Consider the following 24,272-nt stretch of genomic DNA (forward strand, 5'->3'; position numbering starts at 1 on the left):
GGCGGCCGCCAAGGTGCTTGTGGCCTCCGTGCTGATTTTCCACGTCCGCGAATGGTCTAGATTGGTACGTAGCAGAAAAGAACAAAGTTATCAACACCAAAAAGAGCTTCTGAAAATGGATTCGCATGAGGAAGGGAAAGAGAAGTCTTCATAAGTACAATTTCATTTGTTTTTGTGTTTAAATTCATTCGGGAGCTTGTCTACCGAGAGCTGTCTTGTCACACTTAAATTCAGCGCGACCTGTTTACTTATAAAAGGCCGTTTACACGGCAGAAAAATCGGGTACGGATGTGTCAAAAAAGTAGTATGGACCGCATAATTTTAGCCGTTTACACGGATGATGTTTTATCACGGGTCGGACAAAAAGAGGCATAAGGACTGAGTTAGCAAGGTTGCGTTTACACTGCAGTTTTTGGGGGACCGGACCAATTTCTTGCATGGGACTACAGCATTTGGTACAGCTGTGTGCTGTTATCGAACATGCGTACTGCATTTACTCATTTAATTTTTCGCGCCCATCCCTCAAATCATCGTACGGATTGTATATGCGTTTTCTTAACTTTATTATCAGATACAATGAATATATGAAGTTCATATATTTTGAACTGCGGTATTAGATACGTATGATGCATCATACGTATCTAATACCGCAGTTCAAAATATATGAACTTCATATATTCATTGTATCTGATTTATCACTTTCACGGGTTTATTACGAATCAACTTAACGGCCTGCTCCCAGTTGGCTTGTTAGCTCAATTCCTAGAGCGTTGCACTAGTATCGCAGAGGTCAGTGGTTCGAATCCCGTACAAGTCTGATTTTTCTCAGGTCTGATTTTCGCTATTGCATAAGTAGCGCTATCTACTGCGAGGGTCATGCATCATACGTAACTTTACTATATTAACAATTTAGAAACCCAAGTATAGGTACATTGGGGCTCGGTGATTTCATCTGAGTCAAATCGCTAGTACAAGCCATAGCTGAATTCGAGGTTTCTTGACGTGTTTTCTTCGAGCAATAGAAATAGATCTTCATCACTGATGACGTTCATGTCATGGCTTATTAATAAAAGGATTTCTCTAGCTTCTTTAAATGAACACATTTTCGTTATTTCAAGTGCGAACGTACACAAAAAGCAATTTTTGTTTATCTGTTTACATCACGGGCTTGCAATTTTTATTTTTGCGCTTTCTACGCTCGTGTCCGTCGTGGAAAAAAAGGGGTGTGCTTAAAGAAAAAAATTCGCGCCAAGAACGCTAATCTCGATCTAGTCCCCTCACGGCAATAAGCCCTCCGTCGTGAAGAAAAGTCCTAACGCCTCCTTAAAAATATCGTTTCAAAAGCGCAGTATGGAGGATTGAAACTCCGACTGATGTATCTTCAGTTGGAAGGTATTTGCTCTTCTATTATTTACATGCTTTTTTTAAAGTGTTTTTTCAAGCTTTTGTTTGCCTCTTATAGTTACTTTTCGCTTATCTGTGAGACGTCTATGCTACCTAAATTGAAACCGTTAAGAACTGTCAATAACAACCATGTGCAAAAATTCGAAATGACTAGAACGGAATCGTTTTTTGTTTTTTATGCTCTAAAACCTGTGCTTTGTTTAAAAATCGCAAAGGAGCAATTTGTCTTAGTAGGTGATGCATATTATTGTTGCTTAAATTTATCGCTTGACTCTTATGCAATCTTCCTTGTATATAACATGCGGCTGACGACAATATAGATCTATAACCATAACTAATAATTGAAAACAAAAATAACTAATGTACACGAGGAGATCACAGATCCAATTGACATAAAAGATGAAGAGAGCTTTTGATATTTATAATGAGTCATGGTGGCAACGTAAATGACTCCACGAACAACTGTCGACGCGCCTGCATGGCAGGAAAATAACTTCATTGGCTATCTTCGGTAAGAGAACTGGAAGGAGCTTTATCTTTTATCTAGAAAATCCTCGTATGCAAGTCTGTACTAAAGTGGACGTAATATTTTGTTATGTAATAATCGCACCTTTGCAGGAAAGATTTACCTCTTCAGCCCGTTTTCCATTCTCAATTGCAAATGGAAGAAGAACTCAATTATATTGATGGTTTGTACAGAGGGTGATCCGCTGAAATTATCTGATGTTTTGATTTCCTGGAAGAAGTTTGTGAAGTGCACACAGATAATTTTCCTCCAGTATCCTCAAAGGCTAACTTGATTGTGTATTATTATGTCTATCATGTCTCCTGAAATCGCTTTTTCTTGTTGAAAAATATGAATTCGAACTGTTAATTCACACCGCTAACAACAGCCCAAGTATAATTTTAAAAGATATAACCAATGAATGCTTTATTAGGTTTTGTTTCTTTCGTTTTATCACGGTTTTCTTTCATTCTATATATTCATTAAGAATCTATAGGGGAATTCTATACGACAACTTCCAACCAGATGCAGTAATAATAAACAAAACATACTTCAAATTTATTGTTGATTTTGATCGTTTGTTTTGTTTTTGTTTGTTTGTTTGTTTATTTGTTTTCTTATACTTATAACAGTACCTTGACTGCAAAGTTTCGATTTCGGTAGGTTAATCATGATGTCTACCGTGCTACTGCATTATTTCCCCGTGGTGTTCCTCGTCGTCATGTTGGCAAGAGGTTGCCAAGCTTCAGAGCAATGCTATTCCTCTATATACTCAGTGTATGCCCATTATCTCTCTGATCATATGTTATCGATATCCAGTTTCTCTGCCAATTTTTCTTAGTGTGTTCTGAATTGTTCTAAAGAGCTGCGCTGTAAAAGTTTAAACTTCCGCTTAAAGGATAAATCATGTGAGTTCAATGGCGCAGACCAGTATACTCATCCTGGAGATTATGGACTGAGGGCAGGATATGTGTACATGGACAATCCCAAGAGACACCTGAACGTATGATTTTGTTGTACTATGGTTTAATTATCTCCAATACAATCTAAATTTTTACAGATACAAGGCTCAGATTGAAACATAAGCTCCCCAATATACAGCTGTATAAGAAGTTGTAAACTTCGTTGTGTTGAAGAGACATCTTTACCACAATTTGGAAAAATGTACAACAATCTAAGTAAATCAAATTGATTTATTTTTCCTTCTTTTTTCTTTTCTGTATCTACAAGAAATAGCTGGCTGCTTTTATTTCCTTCAGAGTTCAATGCAGGAACTAGTAAAGTTAGCTTGATGACTTTTTTTCCTTTTGATTTAGGGAAACTATTTCAAGTCGTGCGCAAAAATACACAAAGAATTGCCTCTGGCAGAGATTGGATATTATTGGATAAAGATTGGAGATAGAGACGCACAAGTATATTGTGATATGGAAAATCATGGTAGGTAAAACGAACACGAAATAAAGACTTTTGTTATTTTTTTGTGTATGAAATATATGTTTAGAAAGTCATTTTTATGGTCTAAAGCTAATATAACGAATTGCACCCCAATCAAGTCCCGTCAGGTATATTAAGGTGGCTCGTACCAGTTTCCTCGCGCGGGGAACAGATCACTCTTGCGTCACTTGCGAGAGAAACGTGCGAAAGAAGCGCGAGATTAAAAGACGAAACTTTAAAACAAAGATGACGGCGCGAGGATTTTTTTCTACTTATGTGAGAAGTTTACCTAAGGGTTTGTATTTGATGTGTTGAGCAGCCACTGTGAATGCAGGAGATAGAAACTAAGATAACGAAGACGATTTTCGGAGATGTAGAGGTTGTTTCACCTCACATTTAAAAGAAATATTCAACCGATATGAAATCTTGCGACGGCGAAAAAAGAAGAACTCAAGTGAAGGATAATCGACCTGAAGTGGAAGTAGACTTTGAAACTTCAAGGAAAATAATAAGATATAGCCAGAAGTCATGTGTAGGATTTTTAAGATGAGTTCGGGAGGCTGTCTTTGACGGCTGTTTAATGATTTTCTTAGCGGTAAACGTATGTAAACATCAGATCGTAGGTGCTCGCGCGAGTACACGTAATTGTCAGCGGTAGCTAAAACAGATCATGAGCAAAGGTCGATCTTATAGAATCCAGATTTTTAAATGCGCGAGAACGCGCGTGGAAATTGCTAAACTCACGAAAGCTATTGCATGAAAACAAGTCCGATGACCCCTCCTTTTTATTGTTCCAACATGATAATAACGTCGAAATGAACCATCAGAAAAAAACTAGGAAATTCTACGGAAGCAAATTTGCGATGTGTGAAAATTGCCCTTTTTGTAGATTGGCTGAAATTCCGCTCTGCAGAATTTTTAAAAATCTTTGTGCATTTTCCTTTTAAGTGCCAAAAGCAATCACTGAAAAAAGTCAGGGGGTCACCGGGTTAGTTTTCGAATTATTTAAGCCACAAGCTAAAAAATGCGTCTGAATACGCCTATGAAAGCGTTGCCATGGAAACTGCTAGTGACGAAATGACACTTGTTTTTGGATAACCAATGATTATGTAATTCAACCCCGTAAAAGTGTTCAACTGGCCTTGGTCAGTCTTTCTGTTGTATTCTTTCAAAGTTACAAACCATGAAAAAGATGAAAACCGGCACTAGCCACCTTAAGGAAGTAACTGCGAGAACTAATCAGATTCAAGATCACACGTAAACGAAATTATTTAACCACATTCCATGACGAGGATGCTCACCTTCAGTTGTAAATTTCTCGACCTTTCAGGAGGTGGATGGACCTTAGCTATGAGTATCAGCTCCAAGAATAGCAATCATCTCCAGAGAGCAGCAAACAGCAGACTGAATTCTGTCCTGTGTGTTCCTTTTCTGGACAATAATATAATAACTCGGAAGCTAAGCGATGAAGATTTACATCAATTGGCAAAGACAGAAGGTAAGGCTACGCACATGTAAATATGAGGGCAGTCTGTTTTGTCATAAATACATTTAAGGACACTCACATACAGCTAGTGGGCCACTTTGTTTCTTCTATCAGATTGTTGGTCTTTTATAATGACATCTGCTGCTTGCAATAATCGGACACACGGTGAAAGAATGTTAATTTTCAAACAATATGATAAAGCTTGCCTTAACATAAGACTGATAAAACAACACTGACTTCTGAAAATATTTATATCCCTCCAGGAACTTTTAGAGTTGATGTGTTGATGAGTAGTAGCACTGTTACGATTTACTACCAGGTACGAGAATGATATCGGTGTTTTGAAACAAATTATGTAACTGACTCTATACATCCCATACCTTTTTATTTCTTTATTTCTTCATTTCTTTTTTCATTTTTATTCTTAATTAAGATACCTAATGGACCTGGAAAATTCAACTCAAGCTGTACCTATGGACTGTAAGTTAATATATCCGGTTTCCCTTGCTTTCGATTCATCGCTTTTTCCGTCCAACTTGTTTCTCAAGTGCATGGTGGTTTGTCGCCGCCCTTGTGATTGCCAGTTGCTCTCCTATTTTGTTACAAGTTGATCCCCTTTTACTCAACTTTCTAAATTCACATTAAGAAGCCTAAGTGGATCTTTCAGTTTGCTCCAAAATTTTGCAATTTTGCATAAATCTTTCAATACATAACGCAGCTGATCAGTAATAAGAATCGATGGACATTCCAGCTACATGTATCAAAACAAATTCTCACTAGTGAAACCGTCACGTAGCTGAATAGGAGAATCAGAAATCGGGGCAGTCTAGCTATTAAAAAAAAACTTACAACGAAAAAAGCAAAATTTTTTTTACAATAAAATTTGCAATACAATGGAAAACATTACACGACGATTCGACGTTTCCAGAACGTCATTATCAAGTGAGAATGAAATAACAAAACTAAGATATATATATATATTTATAAATGAGAAAATGAATAAATTAAGGGTCATTGAGAGTCGAACAAAGAGCTTAGCCTTATACAGTCGCTCTGGGTGTTTAAATTAGGTCTTACTGTTCTTATGTACAACATATCGATGACCAGGCTATCCCATTTCGTGCTGCAATTTTTAAGCACCTTGCATTTTTCAAGCAAAATTAAAAAAAAAAAAAACCAACAACAACAGCGTAGAAACCAAGTACCTAGAAGCACCTGCTTGGATTTTGGGATTCACGGAGTACATTGTTAAAAAAAAAAAAAAAAAAAAAAGAATGGTTGTTTATTTTTGTTAGATGCCCGTGCACTATCATTTCTCACTCTTATCTATGTAAGTGGGAGACCAACAAATGTACAAGTGCTGAAGTAGGCTACCTTATTGCTCCTGGATGCTATCGCGGTAAGCCGTGTCATTAACTGTGATATTCTCACGGAGCTCTCATTTTGTGTTAGTGTCGTCTTCCTAAGATATCATCAAGCAAATTTGATAATTTTTAATACTTCAGACCAAAGAGAGTTAGCCCATAAACCTATGGTCTTCCTAATCAGACCCTTACTATGGCTTTATTTTATCACTTTTCATCAGGCAGCTAATTAGAAAAATAACAACAAAACAAAAATCAAAATAATTCTTAATCATTCAGATCAAAGAGAGTTAGCCCATAAACCTATGTCCTTCCCAATACTAGGGCTTTATTTTATCACTTTACATGAGGCTGCTAATTAGAAAAACAACAACAAAGCAAAATCGAAAAGCAACAACAAAAACAATTTCACCTGGCAGTTTTCACTGACCTTCTGTATTGCCTGTGATTCTAGTTTTTGATGGACACGACGATGGGGAGTGTGGACCGCTCTGGTGGTCTTCTCATTACTTTAAGTAAATCTGCCAAAAAATAAGTCGGGAAGATGGGAAAAAACAAAAGATCAAGTCACTAACTTATCAGAGCAACGGGGTGATAGGAAGGGGCGTGGTAAACTTTTAGCGACACATGTTGGTAGTCTATAGTTAGTTAAAGCCATAAGATCGCCGTCTGTGATCAAAGAAACATTATTTAGGATAAAAGTAAGCTCTAGTCTGGTGACCTCACTTCCTCTAGCACCAATATGTAAACGTGGATAATGATAATGATAAGGGTGGTCAAGATTATAGTTTACATGTGTACATGTATGTCTTGAATCAAATGTGGCTTGAATCTCCGTGCCTAGGCTGTTTTAATTGGAATACGAAATAAGATGCAAATTTTATTCTAGTGATTTTTCAGTTGAAGATCAAGTTTTATTTCGTCGATATGTGCTAAGTCTTGAGTGTCATCTTTCGCTAAGTTTGTTTTAACGGAAGTGAATTTGAAATTATCAACAGTGACTGGAGAAAGGGTTTTGTACGGCTATCCATGTCTCGCAGACCCAGCAAGTAACCGTCCTCGGAATATACCACAACCAAGAAGGACTGCTTTATGTGAAATAACCATGCAATGAACATTTTATATAAATGACAGACGTTCTGGAAGTCTTTCGATTTCTGCATCATTTTTATTCTTTACTTACTGTTTAAACTTGTTTCGAAACATTTTATAACGCATCATCAAAAAGCAGAGTATTCAGTCGGGTTACTCAGTTTCAGAAAGCCTCACTTCAAATCTGCATGCTAATGAATTTTACGTAGAAAATTCACACAATAAATACACTCAAAACACTCAAGACACGCAAGACACCCAAGACACTCAAGACACTCAAGACACTGAAATGAAAACAATACTCACTCAAAAAACAATAAATACCGGCAAAGATTCTTAGGTCTGGAGGTGAGTTTTCAATATATGAGGTCATCCCGCAGAAGATTTATAGTCACAAAATGCAGCATCATGCTACGTTTCTGGTGAACGAATGGCTGCTTTCCTTTGAAAACATAAATTGGCCCACTATTGGTTGTACATTCAGTTTACTTAGTGAATGACATGTGCCACTATATTAAAAACCACTAACACATGGCGCTTATTTAACAATTATAAACCTGGTTACGTCTTAGCTTACCGCAGAGTTCTCTTATCTGTGACTCAGTGGTAGTGTAACAGAGCACGATATGCGATGGACTGGGGCTCGATTCTCCTTGGGTTACTGGTTCATAGGTTTTTTATTTGTCGCTCGCTCTTGACGAGACGAGTAACATCCTCATTCAGAATCATCGTGAGAACGTTTTCCTCACATGGAGCATGATCCGTGTAACTGACTACCAATGTAAAAAAAACAACAACAACAACAAACTGTCGCTTGAAAGCCACATTAAGAGGGAAAAGCTATTCCCTTATTCCAACAGAGCGAGGCTTGAAAGCTGTTTTGTACTAAACTCAGAAATACGAGAATTGCTAAGGGTCAAATTTCAAGACATAGTCACACCTGCTTGCATTAAATACATATACTGACAAGCAAATTAAGAGTGGATGAAGCACCAAAGCTCACAAAAAAAGGGAAAACAACAAATATCATGACGATATCATGAATATATTTTTGTTCAGCCTGTTCATATTTCGAAATTTTTCGTGGAGACATCCCCTTATTGATCAACACGGAGTTGTTCTTCGGATCCTCTCTTTAACTTGCAACAAAAGCGTGTATCGGGTCTTATTAACCAAATGCGAAAGCTGATAATTAACAACATGAATAACTGATGCATCTGCCGAACATTAAAGAACTAATTTACCTGCTCAGCTGGAGAACTTTAACCAGTGTAGTAATGATAATGATGCATCGTGGTAGCCGTGCTGATACCTTGAAAATAAACCAGTGGGACGTTGATTTGGTGACAACAATCCTCGATTAAAGCAATGCATAACAGCCTTTAATTCGGCCAAATGAATAAAGAGGGTGAGTTTCTAAAGAAACTGTGGTGTTGCGTCGGCGAGGTAATTTGGTTTCATCAGTTAAGTAGAAATTGTAAATTTGCCACCGTAAAGAGTTAAAGAGCTGACGTTTCGAGAATTAGCCTTTCGTCAGAGAGTGGCGCTCGGCCAAACTCAATGAGGAAGATGAAGAAAAAAAATTGTTTTAAAGTTCAATTATCCCTTTACACACTTGCAAAACAGCAGGGAATAATCTTATCGAACATCTTGTCCTGTTTTCGGCCGGACTCATCAAGTAAAATAGTGAAGAAAAAGCACTGTTTTGAAATTCATTTATCCCTTTGCACACTTTAACAACAGCAGGGAATGATCCTATCCAACACCTTACCTTTTTTACTGACTGGCAAAACATTTTAATTAAGTTAAATTTTATAAAATGTTAAATTTTGGCTTTATAAAGTCCCATATTTCTGTGATACATCTTGTGTTCTCTGCGCGGTATCCTTTAAGCTTAAACATCTCCCTTTCCCCTAATTTTTTTTTTAAGTTTGGGTGCGAGTTTTGTCATAACCATGGTTTCAAACTTATTATTCCAGCCGTAAACGATTTTTCAAACACAATTTACAAAGATAGCAGGAAACCGAAGAACTGAGCTCATCAATTTAACAAAGACCACGGACTTGCAGAAGGTTAGATTTCCAATGGCTTTGAACTTAATTAGTGCTGAACCTCGTTGGTAGCTACAACATCTCAGTGCCAAGCAATTATCTTTGCAAGGAAGGACCTCTTTGATCATGCTGTAGTTTTACTTTTAGGGTAGAGTTGGAAATTGTTCTCGAATCGTAAATGTAGTAGGTCTGCGTAGCTTCATGGCTTGGTGCAACAAAACTAAGAACTTGGGCTAGAAATTGACCAAAACAGCCAATTTCAACTTTAAAATGATTTAAGGTGTATCTTTTCAATTTATCTTTTCATATTATTGGCGAGTAGAAGCGGACGACGGAAGGAAGATTATTTCCCTGGTCATTGTCTCAGTGCAGTGTTAAGGGGTTTAAAAATGTCCTATATAGAGATAAAATATGTTTATGAAACAGAGTACTTTATGAGTACTATGGATAATTTCATTCATACAGGCCCCAGACAAAAAGCTTTCTGTATGTCGTTTTTCATTTAAGGAATGTTACCACAGAAAGTTTGTAACCGGTGGTTGCTTTTTTTTACTTGAAGCGAGAAGCCTAAACTCAAACTTGATCAAATTTGGCGTGAAAACACACGCTGACCAGCAATTTCTCGACTGACAGAAAAATCTTGATCAACAGGAAAATTCTCGCTGGAAAAAAAATTCTCGATGGAAAAAAGAATTCTCGATCAACAAAAAATTTTCCTTCGACAAAATGAATTCGCAATCCACCGAAAAAATTCTCAACCAGATAAAATGTTGTTCGACCGATGAATACGTTTTCTTGATCCTTTAAAATATTTTTAGATTATCGCAAATATTTCTCGTAATTTTTTTTTCTTTTTGACCGATGAAAACGTTTTCTCGATCGTGAAAAATTTCTTCATCATAAAAAAATTCTCAATCTACCAAAAATTCTCAATAAGTTAAGATATTGTTCGACCGATGAAAAACGTTTTCTCCATCCTTTAAAATATTTCTAGACTATCACGAATATCACGACTATCACGAAAATTATTATTTTTTGACCAATGAAAAAGTTATCTCAGGAGCCCATCAGATAAGGAACAGATAAAGATGAGTTCTTGAAACTGAATAATTCAGTTCTCTATTGTAATGATGAACAGACTCTTCTGGCATGTTGCATCTTCTCTGACGTGTAGAGTCTTCGCAAGCCTTGGCCTCTACTTTATTTAAACGTATGTGCTCATGGATAGTACCGTAAACAGTTTCATGGATAACGGTTAATACTGAATGAACGCAGTCTGGAGAGAAAGTAGTATTTGATTTCCGCAAAAGCCTTTCGACGATCATTGGCTCCTGCGTGGCCTTTCCAGTCTGAAAACTAGACAACAGTTTCATCCAGGAAACTGAAAAGGCCGTTTTTCTATATTTTTGGCGATTGCTCGCAAAGGGTTCCTGTGCCAAGGTTGAAAGCCTGCGACAACATTCCGTCACTAAAACGGTTGGAAGTTTGGTACTTCAGCGGCGCACAACAAATGTTCGGCAAAATGCTTCTGATCTGTTTGGGACTTGACGCGTGGATCCTCCAACAGAGTTGATCGTATTTGTTGTTCCACTCTCATCGCTTCCTCTGAAGAGAAAATCCAAGAAGCAAGATCTTCCATCTCTTTACTGTTCAGAGTCGTATTGTTGACTTTGCGGTCGTGACTTTTTGCAGTCGCGGTGGCAGTTCCCTTTGCATTTTTACCGCCACTGGAAGACGTCGCTAAATTCTCTTCTTCACTTTTGCTATCAGATGATATGCTGTATTCGCTTGACGAGACATCGACCGAATCAGAACTTTCTTCTGAATCTAAACCAGACAAACCCTCCTCACTATCTGCATCGCTGTCCGCCATTTTTGACTTCGCGCGCGTCTGATGGAGGAATGTGATGTAAAACAACATCAAGCTCCGTTTTGATTGGGTCTTTAAACTGTGTTAATGCGAAACCTCCCCTGAGAGCCGTTCTATTAATAAATCTACTCGGGAAAGGGTTGACTCCAAGGCTTAGTATGGGAGATAAAGGCTCCTGTTGATAGGCTCCTAGTTTTCTCGATCGTGAAAAATGGTTGTGGACCATCGAAAAAAATTCCTAATTCTTAAACTTTCTACTATTTTCAAGCTCGTTTTTGAATCAAATTTCATGTAAAATTCATGATCAATAATATTTTTCGGAAATTTTAAACAGATACCTTCAACACATCGTTTCCCTAGGGTGGCCTTAGGGGTAAACAATTTGTACTTTCCATCTTCTGCTCTGAATTTGTAATCAATTGATTCGTTTCAATAACACGTAGTATACCGTGCTGAGCTATTGTTTTGCCAATTAGATCTCTTGTTTTTCCACGTCCTCATTGCCTTGTGTAGGCCTCTTCTTCCTCGAATTCTCTGTTAATTCTGTTTTGAATAGGACGGCTAAGAAATGTACAAAGTTTCAAAACGCACGTGCTGAGCTATTGTTCTGCCAATTAGATCTCTTGTTTTTCCACGTTCTCGTTGCCGTCGCCGGCGTGGTTGCTTAAGGTCCCTATTTAGTTTATTGAGACGTCAAGAGTAACATCTTTAATTTTAGCTTCTCTTTCGAAGCAGTAACTTCCGTTTTGTTATTTTCGAATAAAAGACCTCTATAGCAGGACTACACAAGACGTTCTTAAGTCCCTCTTGGGGTCTGTACTCGAATTTCGCAAGCTCTTGTGAAGGATCTGAAAAGTGCCTCACATACGGTAGGTACACTTTGAGAAATTGTATTATTTTAAAAACTTTCCAACAGTCATGGTTGGCTGAGTTTGGCTGGACCATCCAGCGAGTATTCCTTAAAATCTTCTTCACAATCTAAGCTTTTAGTTTTGCTTTTATTTCAATTGAATATTTTTTTTTCTCGTCATTTCATCAGAAAACCATGCTGCTGGGTTGTTTTGGCCTGTTCATCGTCATATTCCATGCACAACTAAGCCAAGCCATTGAGCAGTGCCGTCGCTCCACATCTTCAGAGTATGGTCATCATCTTTCCGGTCACGTTTTTTTAATACGGAAGACTTCCAGTGTTAGTGAGTGTGTGTTGATCTGTTCGAGCGAGTCTCGCTGCAAGAGTTTCAACTTCCGTTTAAAAGATAAGTCATGTGAATTGAATGATGCGAACAAACATACTCACCCAAGGGATTTCGGCCCGAAGGAAGGATCAATTTATATGGACAAGGTAAGACAATGACAAACTCCCTAGAAAGAATATAAAAATGAAATCTCTTCCTCTGGTTCATCCTTTCGTCCAAACTTTGGGAAAAAATACACCTTAGTCTTAGGTTTCGTTGCTTCGCGACTACGACCAACTAGTGCATACAACCTGTCCCAAATAGCAGACAATATCGCGATGAATTTATGAGAAGCATTTGTGTTATCTGCCAACCATAATACCCGGATGATTGCAAGGTAAAATACGGCGTGGTTCAGACAGCTCCCAAATCAGCCATTGCGAAATATAGAAAACAGACAAATACATGCATGGGTACCTAAATAATTGAGTAGCTGAGGCTTTCTGGCTAAGAACCATCTATAATATATAAATCTACAGGATGATGAATTCAAATCGTGCTCGGAAATTCTTGATAGGCGGCCTCGTGCGGAAAGCGGCTACTACGGGATAAATATTGGGAATAGAAATGCACAAGTCTACTGTGATATGGAAAAACACGGTATGTAAAAAGGGATAAAATCGAAAGCAAATTTTTAATTATAATAATAATACTTTGATTTGCATCTGGTGAGACTGAGAGCATATACGCTCTGATACTGTGTTTTTCGCAGTGACGGTGTTAAAGTAGTCGTAATTAAGGGTAATGGAGTTATTATCATTTTTTCAGTGGAAGGATAGCCTCTCGGTACCATTCCAATCTCTCGTATCCGATGTACTTGGATGTTAAAAGGCAAATCTCAATAGTCTATGCTAGAAATGTATAGGCGTTACCTGGGATAAATTGTTCTGGTACATTTTGTCGAGGCCAATAGCAAACTGTCCCAGGAAAAAAGGAAAAAAGAAACCCTTTATACTTATCGAACACAGACAACGAGAAGGATAGTTTGAAGACATCAATGACACGGGGCTACACGAGCATTAATTTTAATTCATCTTATCATTTATCAGGTGGTGGGTGGACCTTGGTTGTGAGTATCAGCTCAAAGAATAACGATCACCTTCAAAGCGCAGCAAACAACTGCCTCAACCTCTCGCTGTGTGTTCCCTTTACTGACCAGCACCAGGGTAGAAAACTGAGCGACACCGACATACATGAGTTAGCAAGGAAAGAAGGTAAATTTTAGAAAATTTATTAAAAATAATAATAAAGATAGTAATATTAATAGCTAGAAAATACTTTCTTTCTTGCATATCAATCAAACGTACATGTAGTTTTATGTCTTACTAGGAACCTTTAGGGTCGATGTGCTGCAAAATGATGGAAATCCACCGTATACAATATTTTATCAGGTGAATGTCTAATATCTATTCTTTTAACCATTTATTCCAATTTTTGTTCCCTTTTGATTTACCAATCTATTGATCAGCTTCTTTTTTATTAGCCTTTAGATATGCGATCCTTTTCATTGTAATGCAAACATGCCATAATGGCGTCGTTATAGCTCCACAGAAAACTTCATATTAAACATTGCGTGTAGAAAAAGTATTTCTCTTTGATTGTTGAACGTAAATAGCTTACGAGAGAGAGCAGCAAACGAATGAATCGAATCTATTAAAAACCGAAAAGAGAGAATTTGTACGTACAAGCATCCAGGTAGTATTTTGTCCATTAAATAAACTCTACATTCATTTACAGACAAGAAATGTCGACTTTGTCAATAAATGAAAATATGCAATCCGCCAACATAGTCATAAATTGCGTGTACGATAAGGTCTAAGATAAAAAAAATGTGCTGACTTAGTGCGAAAACAAACAATAGGCCCGGCTTTCAACTCATAACATTTTCAGTGATCAACTTTTTCCGTAATGTTAGAAGAGATCAGGCCAGGCACATGTCCAAATCGGACGGTTGTAAATCTTCCATTTGTTAATTTTCGTTCTTAGCTGCAAGAAATGTCATTGCCAAAGCCAAGTAACTTTCTATTAGAAGCCATTCGTTCCCCAACCTGACAGAGTGGAGCGAAGGCAAGTGGCGTGTCATCAGCTGATTGGCCATTACACTTGTGCTCTTACAGCTTATCTAGGGGCTAAAAAAATTTTGTAAAACTCCACGGTTTAAGAATTTTCATTAACACAAGAGACAATAACCAAGTAATTCATCATCAAAATGTCTCCGCAAAAATATTAAATCGCGTTTAATTTAAGAAAAAAAAAATCCAAAAAAATCTTTTATAAAATCGTCATACCTGTACCATAACAGTCTTTCTATTTTTTTTTTTCCTTTTAAGATACCCAGTGGACCAAACAAATTCAACTCATCATGCCGTCAAGGGAAGTAAGTCATTTTAATTAACAAGGCTTTCAGTTGTTTATTAAAACTGGTGAACGTATTGACTTCTGTGATGTACTAGGTCCAGGCCCTCTCGTAACCGGGCAATGTAAGGCGTGCGTAGTGTATTAAAACCTTAGAACACGGTAGCCATGTTTTGAACCTTGTTGTTCGGTTATTTCGAGTCCCGAAGTATTACAATTCTAGCGACGAGGATGCTCCAATGGCTTTGCTGAGTCAAGTCGGAAAATATTTGGAAGGGAAATAAGACATTGCAAGTTACATAGAGCAGGTGGAATTGTATTTTGCGACAAATTACGTCGAGAAAGATCCCGAAGTTTCGACATTCCTCTCTTCAATCGGATTGGGGGCCTTTGGAGTTCCTCGCAATCTGTTGGCCCCTGACAGGCCACCGGAACGCTTCAAGTTCCACCGTCGTTATCAAATTTAGAGGGAATTGATCGTGGTAAGACTAAATAAAAGGAGAATTTTAATTTTACGACGTAAACACAACAACGTTACAATTCTAGTGTTCTCGCGCGAACAGTATTGGGTATAGCGTTACAACAGTTGCGACGGCCAGCGGCCTCTCCAGATCGCTCAGTTTGTACTTGAACTAAAGCGGCTTCCGTTGAAATGCGAATGTGGAGAGTTTCTAGAGTAAGCCTTGCTTGATCGATTAGTAAGTGGGCTGAAAAACGTCCATATTCAGAAGAAATTGTTGGAAGAGAGACTTTACCTTTCAGAAAGCATTTGAAACGGCACAATCCATGGAGATGACTAAGGTCAGCAACTTAAACAGCTCGAAACAACTGCCCAAAGGACGTGGAGTTTCTTTTCATTGGGGTCAAAGACATCGACCGTCGGAATACCTGTTCAGAGCAGTGCAGCGCTACAAATGTCAGACGAAGGGGCATGTGACCAAGATGTACAATTTTCGGAAACGTGAAACCCCCCCCCCCCCCCCCTCACAAGGTATGTTGAGCATCTTTCACAGGCGGTAAACATGATTGCAGGCTGATCGCGGACATGAAATAGTTGATCTTGGTTTGTACACTATGAACTCAAAAGGGAAGAGTGAATCAGGATCTCAAGTCCAGTTGTAGGTGGAGGACAAGCAAGTCACTACGGACGTTGATGTAGGATCTGCTGTGTCCATTATTTACGAGACTGAATAAAATAATTTGTTTAGGAATCTTCTGATGAAGTCAACAAATATTCCACTGAGAACTTACCCTGGTGAGCTGCTATCCTTATTGGAGAGCTTCGAGTGTCGGTGAGGTACCAAAATCAAGAAGCACAGCTACTGCTGTTCGTAGCTAAGAGTCACAAGCCTCTACATCTTGGGCGGAACTGGCTAAAGAAACTGCGTCTGAACTGGTCGAATATCTTCAAGGTGACCCAGGAGAATGTTGTGGAAGATTTTGTCTCGAGATATACAATGTTGTTTGCAAGCGGCTTTGGAAACCTCAAGCAATTTAAAGCTTCCATTAAGCTTCAGGATCATGCACAACCTATCTTCTTCAAGGCACGACCGGTTCCTTATGCTCTCAAAAGGACAAAGTGGAACAAAAGTGGCAGCTACTGAGAGATGAAGAGATGATTTACAAAATGAACTAAAGTGACTGGGCGGCTTCGGTTGTCTTGGTGTCCCCTGCCACAGACGAATGCTATGGTGAATACCAAGAGCCCAACCAATGTCATTAAATCAAATGAATAAAGGTTGATAGTTTCTTAAAAAACTGTTTGGGGCTGCGTCGGTGGGGGTAACGAAATAATTTGAATATAGCAAGTTGAAATGGTAAATTGGCCACCGTTTCGATTATAAAAGCTGACTTTTCGAGCGTTAGCCCTACGTCGGAGCGAATGTCCATTCGCTCCGTCGAAGGGCTAACAACCCAAATGGTCAGAAGTGATTCCCATGACCTCCACTGCTCGTTTGAAAACTATGGAGTTGTTGCACTCTTTGTCTGTTTTTCTAGTATAGAATTAAGTAAATCAACTAATGGAAAAACCATGTATAAATAAAGTTATACTATCCTATCCTAAGTCTTTAGAGAGAAGATATCTTTGGTGACCAGGTTTGGATGCAGACATAGCTCAGAGGTCAGGGCCTTTCAAGTCTGTGCATCAGTCTGCACGTTGCCACCAAAGACACTATTGTACCCACGGAAATAACCTGTCAAGTCCTGGGAAATAATTCACATTGACTTCTTCGAGAAGAACAAGTCTATCTTCCTAATGGTGGTTGATGCCTATTCCAAATGGTCGGAAGTGATTCCCATGAATCCACTGCTAGTTTCAAAACTATCAAATTGTTGCACTCTTTGTTTTTCCGTTATGGTCTGCCCGAGGACGTTGTTTCGGACAATGGGCCTCAACTAGCTTCGGAAGAGTTTGCTAAGTTCATGAAACAAAATGGGGTCAACTTCACTCTTTTACCACCGTATCACTCCGCATCTAATGAAGCTCCCGAGCGTTCAGTAGAGACAACTAAAGCGGTACTAGCTAAGCAAGTGCTGGACTTCGACGCAAGTAAACTAAGTTTGGATAATCGGCAGGCTAATTTCCTTATCCTTTATCGCAGCACTCCACATATGGCCACTGGAGAGTCATCAGCTCAGCTTTTCTTAGGGCGAAAAATCAGAAATTGCTTCATATAACTCTAGCCCATCCTCGCCAAAGCTCTGGAAGAACAACATATCAAACAGAAGCAGCACTATCGTGAGAGAAGGTTTAATATCCGAGAATTAAAATTAAATGCCATGGTTCTCGTTCGTAACTGGCGAAAAAGAGTTAAAAGGTAGATTCCTGGACGAATCTCTACACCAACCTGGTCTTGTAGGAACCAAGTGCGCTCACGTGGACCATCGGAAGTCAACTGGATGCAAACTGCCTGGTCTAGAGGCTAACAAGAAGAAGGAGTAAGAAGTTCAGGGACCAGCAACCAGTGGTTCTTTTGTTTCCTTAGAGTCACCTTTACAGGCTATAGTTCTTCAACACCTCAGAATTCTGCAGAAAGTGCTGTTTCTGAGAGAACGGAGGACTGCTCAGTTCCAAAGGAAGGGACAAGCGGAAACAGATCTAGAGGAGTCCATCGCTCCAAGTTTGTTAGGGTTCGCTTGTCCACAGCAGAATTATCCTTAGCGAGAGAGGAGAGCTCAAGAGACTAACTTGTGAACTTTGAGTTGAACTTCTTTGACTTTAGTTGTTTAATTGTACTTCATGAAGTTGTTAGTATTTTGTTCAAGTTAACAATTCCATTTGTGGAGAGGAGTGTAATATACTAGGTCCAGGCCCTCTCGTAATGGAACAATGTTAGGCATGCGTAGGGGATTAAAACCTGAGCACATGGCAGCCATGTTTTGAACCTTGTTGTTTGATTATTTCGAGTCCCGAATATTACAACTTCGCAGGAATGAGTTTGGCGTCGACGTGGCGAAATCTTAATTCATAAGGTCCACTGATAAGAGATCTTGACACCATGCGCATGTTGTGATATTATCCATCTTAACGTTTAGTCGTACAATAAGTAAATCTGAAACCACAAACTTTGTCGGTTTCTCAGGACCTCCTCAAGAAAACATGGCTAAATAATCTGAATTTCTTCCTCAGCCTAAGATAAAGAAGGATTAGGTAATCATATTTTTTTCATCATCTGAATTTGAAAAACAGTTTCTTCTATGACTTCAGTTGTCCCCGAATTATCATATCACATTCTTATCCGTATCATTGGGAGACTAACACCTGCACAAGTATCGCCAAGGGATACCACATTCCAAAGAAATGTCACAGGGGTGAGTGAACATTTGAATAACAAAGGAAAAGCCTGTTAGGCTTGTAGAAGTTTTTCCCATCTTGTATTTGTATAATAAGGTTGGAACAAAACCACGCCCTTAGTAATTGAGAAACAGACGATAGCCTACAACAGAAAATCCTTTTGGGGCATCCTATGTTTCAGTCCTGCTGGTATTTGCGAGGACGAAGGGCATCTTCTAAGGCTTTAAGAGAAAACAAACTGAAAGTCAAGAAAGCGTCGGTCAACTGCATGAGGAAGTAGCAACTGCTTTTAATTCTGATTCCGATTTGTTGCAAGTTTCTTTTGCCCTACTTTTTGCCCTACTTTTTGCCCTACTTTTAAGCGCTTACTTGAGAATTGCCTAATTTGGCTTATTGACTTAAAAAAGGAATTATATTTTCTATTTTTCAACAGATAACTAGTCTTTCATTTATTCTGCAATGTTATCTTTTATTCTCGTTAGTTTTTGATGGACAAGATAACCTTGAATGCAAAAACGGCTTTTGGAAGTCGTCTCAGTACGGTCAATGTGAGTACTAATCTCCAGAACTATGTAAACAAATGTATTTATTTACAAGATTTCCCAACAGGCAGGGACACCGCAACAGCTTGCGCCAATTACTGCGGGCGCAGTGACCCACCCATCCCACCCCAGGGGGATCCATCACACAGTAATCTCGTGCGTGGGAAATTAACGTCTCCTACCCCTAACACTGCAGGAGACGGGACCTCCATTTATTCGTCCCTATCCGAGAAGACTAGAATATCTAACCGTTTCTTGATATTATAGAAAGGCAGCATATTCTTCTCAACTATTTTAAAACCTTGAGTGTTGGTCCGGCCCGGGCTCGAACCCTCGACCTCCCGCACAATAGTCCAGCGCTATATCCATTGAGCTAACCGGGAGGCGGTTAAATCAGTCAAGTGCTGCGAAGCAAGTATGATGATATGATTACTTTAGGCTGCTTTATTGGCTCCCACGACTATTTTTTGTTGAATAACAAAAAAAGTTTCAAACCGAGAAAGAAGAAACCAGATCAGGTTTCTTTGCACTGGTTGTGTTTGCTTTGGTCTTCTTTGATAAGTTTTTTGTTTGGTTATTTTATTTTTGTTGTTGCTTTTGTTTTTGCTTTTGTTTTTGCTTTTGTTTTTGCTTTTGTTTTTGCTTTTGTTTTTGCTTTTGTTTTTGCTTTTGTTTTTGCTTTTGTTTTTGCTTTTTCTTTCGCTTTTTCTTTTGCTTTGATTAAGCGTTAAATTGATCGACATAGCACAGGGCTAGGATGGGAGGGGAAGGAAGCAAGGAGTTTTTTTCCAATAACAATAGATTCTTACTCACCCAAAGTGAATTGCAGAAAACTTCATTAAAATCTTAGTTAAAACATGGCAAAAGGCCTTTGTAAATTGCTCATAAATTGTCTTTATTTCCCTTCTTTTTTTATGTCATAAAGACCGTAAATTTTTCTGCGGCACCCCTGTAAAATGAAGTAACGCCACCGCGTTTCTTTGAAAGATGTTAATGTATCACTCATTCCAAATGTGTAGTAAGAGCTCCTTTATTGCTTTTAAGTGTTCAATGGTTAACTGATATAATTTGACGATGTAAGGAAACAAAGGTCAAATTTGAGACAGCTGTGTTGTTTAGCAAAGGTCTTAAGTGATCGCTATTCATTTCATCCCTGACAGACAACAAACGGGCACTATATGGTTACCCATGCCCTCAGAATCCGAACCATCACAGTCGTGGAATATACAGAAACCGTGAAGGAATGCTGTACGTCAAATAAACATACAACGGAGAATCTTAATGTAAAATTTAAACTCATTGTGATAGATACAACGTTAGATCGTAAACGATGCTTAAAATTTTTTTTCTCCTACTTAGAGATTAGAATGGAAAATGAATAAATGAAACAACTACGGGTAGCTAATTATAGGGGTGAATAGATACCTAATGAAAAAAAAAAGTAAATAAATAAAGGAATGTAAAGTTGAAAAAAATAAACGATGAAATGACGCAATTAATAGTTTGTTTACTAATCCTAAGAGTGATCAATACTGAATACCTGAGAGTACCAAAGGAAACATGACGAATGCAAATACTTTTATGGAAACGTCATATACTCAAAACAGCAATGAATTATAAACTGACGCTAGAATCAAACCACGTTTGATAAAGACTTTTTTAGATTTTTGCTGGGGCTTCCCTTGGGAGCAAATTGACTAAAGTTAAACGCAGTTCAACTCCTCTCCTTTCTCGACTCATTTGTAATCTACTTTCTTTTTTTGGTAACTTCTTTTCAGTCTTTTTCTAGAGCTCTTTAGTAGTGTAGGGGGTCTGACTGGAGAGTGAGAGTAAGAATTACATATGATGGTGTATGAGTGAGAGCTCATTAGTGATGCATGACATATAGGTAGACGTCATGTATTCTAAGATGGCGGCAGTCAAAAAGTTAAGGAGATTTATGACGTGTACGTAGACGTAGTTAGTTATATTTAATGTGGGGTTGGATTAGTTTATATATGATACGGTTCTGAAATTCTGACCCATGTGGGAGTTATGAAAATGTCACACATGCTCAGTGATAGACATGAACCTTACGCGTGAACATTGAGTATGTATGTATAAAAGATGTGGTGTCATAGTCACGAAATGTTTTAGAATGTCATGTCATAGTCATGAAATGTCATAGGGTACAAAGGTAGTATCACATCCCAAGCCTTCACGTACTTGTCTAAGTTTGTTGTCTAAGTCTGGAGGTTGACTGCCTAGGCTGCTAGAGACAAGCCCGAGACTGTCAATAAAAATATTTGCTGAGTCATGAAAGAACAATAGATGAGATACCAATGAATGTAGATGTGTCGAGTTAGAGTTCAGCGAAGCCCGAGTTTAGTTACCCGTACGATTTTACGTGCAAGTGTCGGGAATGTAAATCGTGTGAGAGAAAAGAAGAAATTAATCAAGAAGTGTTGTAGAGGGGGCGAATAAGTTGCCTAAGAGCGGTGTATACGCCAAAGTTAATGGATACAATAACACAGCAAATGAAAGATCTGATAGTTGTGGATGAGTTATCATGGACGGACGCGTACGGTGGAGAGATGAAAGGAATTCTATGCGCCTTGTAAAATGGTATCAATGCTCTAAATGTTGGTATTTCACGCCATATTCACAGATGCATGTCCCCAATGTCGCATAAGTTACATCAGCTTATTAATGAAGAACCTATGGATATCTCATAAGAGAGGAGTTTCATGCGAGAGACACTATCATTTTTTCCAAGCAAGATGTGCGACGTAGAACATAATCCAAAATGGACTCTTCATCATATCGATGAACTTTTGGATAATGTGGAAAAGAATGCTAATGAAGACGACGTGAGACGAATGTTAAAACATGATTATACGCTAACACCTGAAGAAGAACTGTTTGAAAAAAAATTTGTCTCGTTTCTTAGTTACGATGGCTTGCCGCGAGGATTTAGAGCAGGTGAAAGAGTTAGTGTATATGAGTCCCATTTGTCCACATGCTGTGTATACATTCCATGTGAATGACGAAAATAAATGGGGCGCGCTCGTGTCTTGCTCCATCACCTTTTGGGGTATGAAGAGACAACGACAGAAGAAGTGCGTTATCGATTGGTATCCCAAGTGAAAGATTACGAAGATATCTGGGTGTTTGTAAATGTGATACGTAAAATTTTTAAGTATCAAGAACAGTTACGAGCTTTGACTACGTTTGGGGAATACCGATGGCTAGCTGGGGATGGATTTTACGGGAGTACTATCGACAAAGTAACACATTACGCGAGTCCTCAGGGAGCACCCACGCAACTCTCTTTGTTTACCCATCGGTTTGATTTCACTACATTGGGTACCAAAATTCGCGGGAATGATCATCATTTTGATTTTGTTATTATGTTATTTAGACAGGACCCCATTGATAAAAGTGCTCCAGCACTGAAGGGCTATCCTGACTAAATATTCGTTATTATTATCATTATTATTATTATTGTTATTACGTGATGACAGCTTTTAACCGATTTCCAAATAGATCACTAGTATTTCAATCGTGTCCAACGATTGGTGTGTGAGATAGAGGCTAATCTAAGATAAAAACAAGGGGTTCTCCTTGGAGTGGGACATTCTAGATGTCTAAGCGTGGTAAGAAAACCACACGTCCTCGAGTTCGTAATTTACACTTGATTTTGTTTAAAGTATTACAACATGGGAGGATCCAAGACACAAAAGAAAATTTCCAGTCTAAAACGCAAGAGACACAAAAAAGACAAACATCATGCTCAATCTTGTAAGGAAAAAGATCTGGAAAACCAGGAATTGAAACAGAGGGATAGACATCATACCTATGTATTTCGAAATGCTTTCAATTTTTTTCACACCCCCCATCCGGATCGTTACAATCACTATACTAGCTGGGATAAAGAAGTGGTAACCCGGTTGGATTCTGCTTACCACGAACTAGCGAACTAGATTACAGATAAAGAGAGACAACACATGTCATGTCAATATATTTTATTATTGTTTTTTTGGGAAAGAGTACTTTCGGAGAAATTCCGAATATGATTGTGCTTGTTTTTCCTGCTTGTCAAAATGGCGGACAGGCAACATAGCTTTACGAGCATTGCCTTCTTGATCGTAAAACCCAAAATACTTTATCGGAAAATTCTATGAACTAGGAGAGTACCTCTACCATTTGCATGAATTTCGTTTAAATTGGTCTACATACACCCAAGAACCAGACTCGTGTATTTTTACTTCTTGCGAGTGATTTTTAAGGTAGTAGCAGAACTTATTTAGATATTGAAGTTTCCAAATATCATAGAATCTATTTGGGGAAAATTATATTTTGGCAATGGGTGTTGAAGACATCCCAGGCAAGTTACAAAAAATTGCAAAGTTTGAAATTTTGAGGGCTTTATTATTTGGCTCAAAGAGGCCTTAGACACAGAATATCAGCTTCAGAAGTGTTTTCTATCATCTTATCTGTTATATACATTTGATTTATTAGGTTTTGACCGACGAATTTGATGAAATATAAATTGAAACAAAGCCTACCTGCAACTTTTGGAAAATTCTTTAGGATGCCTTTGTTGTATGGGTCTCTTCTAAGTTCCCTCGCTCCATTTTCTCGACCAAATTTTGCACGGACTCTAGCGGAAAGGTAAGATCTAACTGGCTAGCCTCACCGAACAACTACTTTTATACCAGAGATAACGAAGCATTAACCCGAATAAAGAACAGTCGAACAAGTCAAACACAGTCGTGTGTCAAGTATCGAACTAATTCATCAATATAATCCATCCAGGAAGTTTTATTAGATGCATCAAGAGCACAACTAAGCAAATACATATCTGCAACGATTCTGAATTAATTCTTTGACTAAATCGAGCCGTACATTCCGTGGTGCATGGCTGAGAAGCTAAAATCGTTGTTTACGACCACACGAATGTAGACCGGATATGAGATGAGCAAAACTGCTCACCGGATGTACTTTTAAAATGCGATTTTGGCGCGTATTGTTTGTTTGTTTTTGTAGCTTCAGATAAAGCGGCATTGTCGCAATGGCACTGTCTCTTCTTTAGACATTTTTGGTACAACATATAATTGATAGAGGGATAAAAGAACGACTTTTGATCGGCTTTTATG

The 24,272-nt window shown here is 38.4% G+C and overlaps 1 protein-coding gene across 2 annotated transcripts; it reads left to right on the plus strand.

The window, feature by feature from the left end:
• Nucleotides 1–9,193: 9,193 nt before the first annotated feature.
• On the plus strand, nucleotides 9,194–20,633 carry LOC111331695 (angiopoietin-related protein 7). 2 transcript variants are annotated; one of them, XM_088754933.1, is made up of 10 exons: nucleotides 9,194–9,357; nucleotides 11,973–12,075; nucleotides 12,246–12,548; nucleotides 12,921–13,041; nucleotides 13,491–13,655; nucleotides 13,771–13,832; nucleotides 14,772–14,818; nucleotides 18,506–18,609; nucleotides 19,075–19,140; nucleotides 20,295–20,633. In XM_088754933.1, the coding sequence occupies exons 3-10, from the start codon at nucleotides 12,252–12,254 to the stop codon at nucleotides 20,393–20,395; spliced, it is 963 nt and encodes a 320-aa protein (XP_088611059.1). In that variant the 5' UTR covers nucleotides 9,194–9,357; nucleotides 11,973–12,075; nucleotides 12,246–12,251; the 3' UTR covers nucleotides 20,396–20,633. The 2 variants fall into 2 exon arrangements, with proteins under 2 accessions (XP_088611059.1, XP_088611060.1); XM_088754934.1 differs by lacking the exons at nucleotides 9,194–9,357; nucleotides 11,973–12,075 and having other exon boundaries at nucleotides 12,343–12,548; nucleotides 12,959–13,041.
• The last annotated feature ends 3,639 nt before the right edge of the window (nucleotides 20,634–24,272 follow it).

This window comes from Stylophora pistillata, chromosome 3 (assembly GCF_964205215.1).
Source record: "Stylophora pistillata chromosome 3, jaStyPist1.2, whole genome shotgun sequence".
Classification (NCBI taxonomy): domain Eukaryota; kingdom Metazoa; phylum Cnidaria; class Anthozoa; order Scleractinia; family Pocilloporidae; genus Stylophora; species Stylophora pistillata.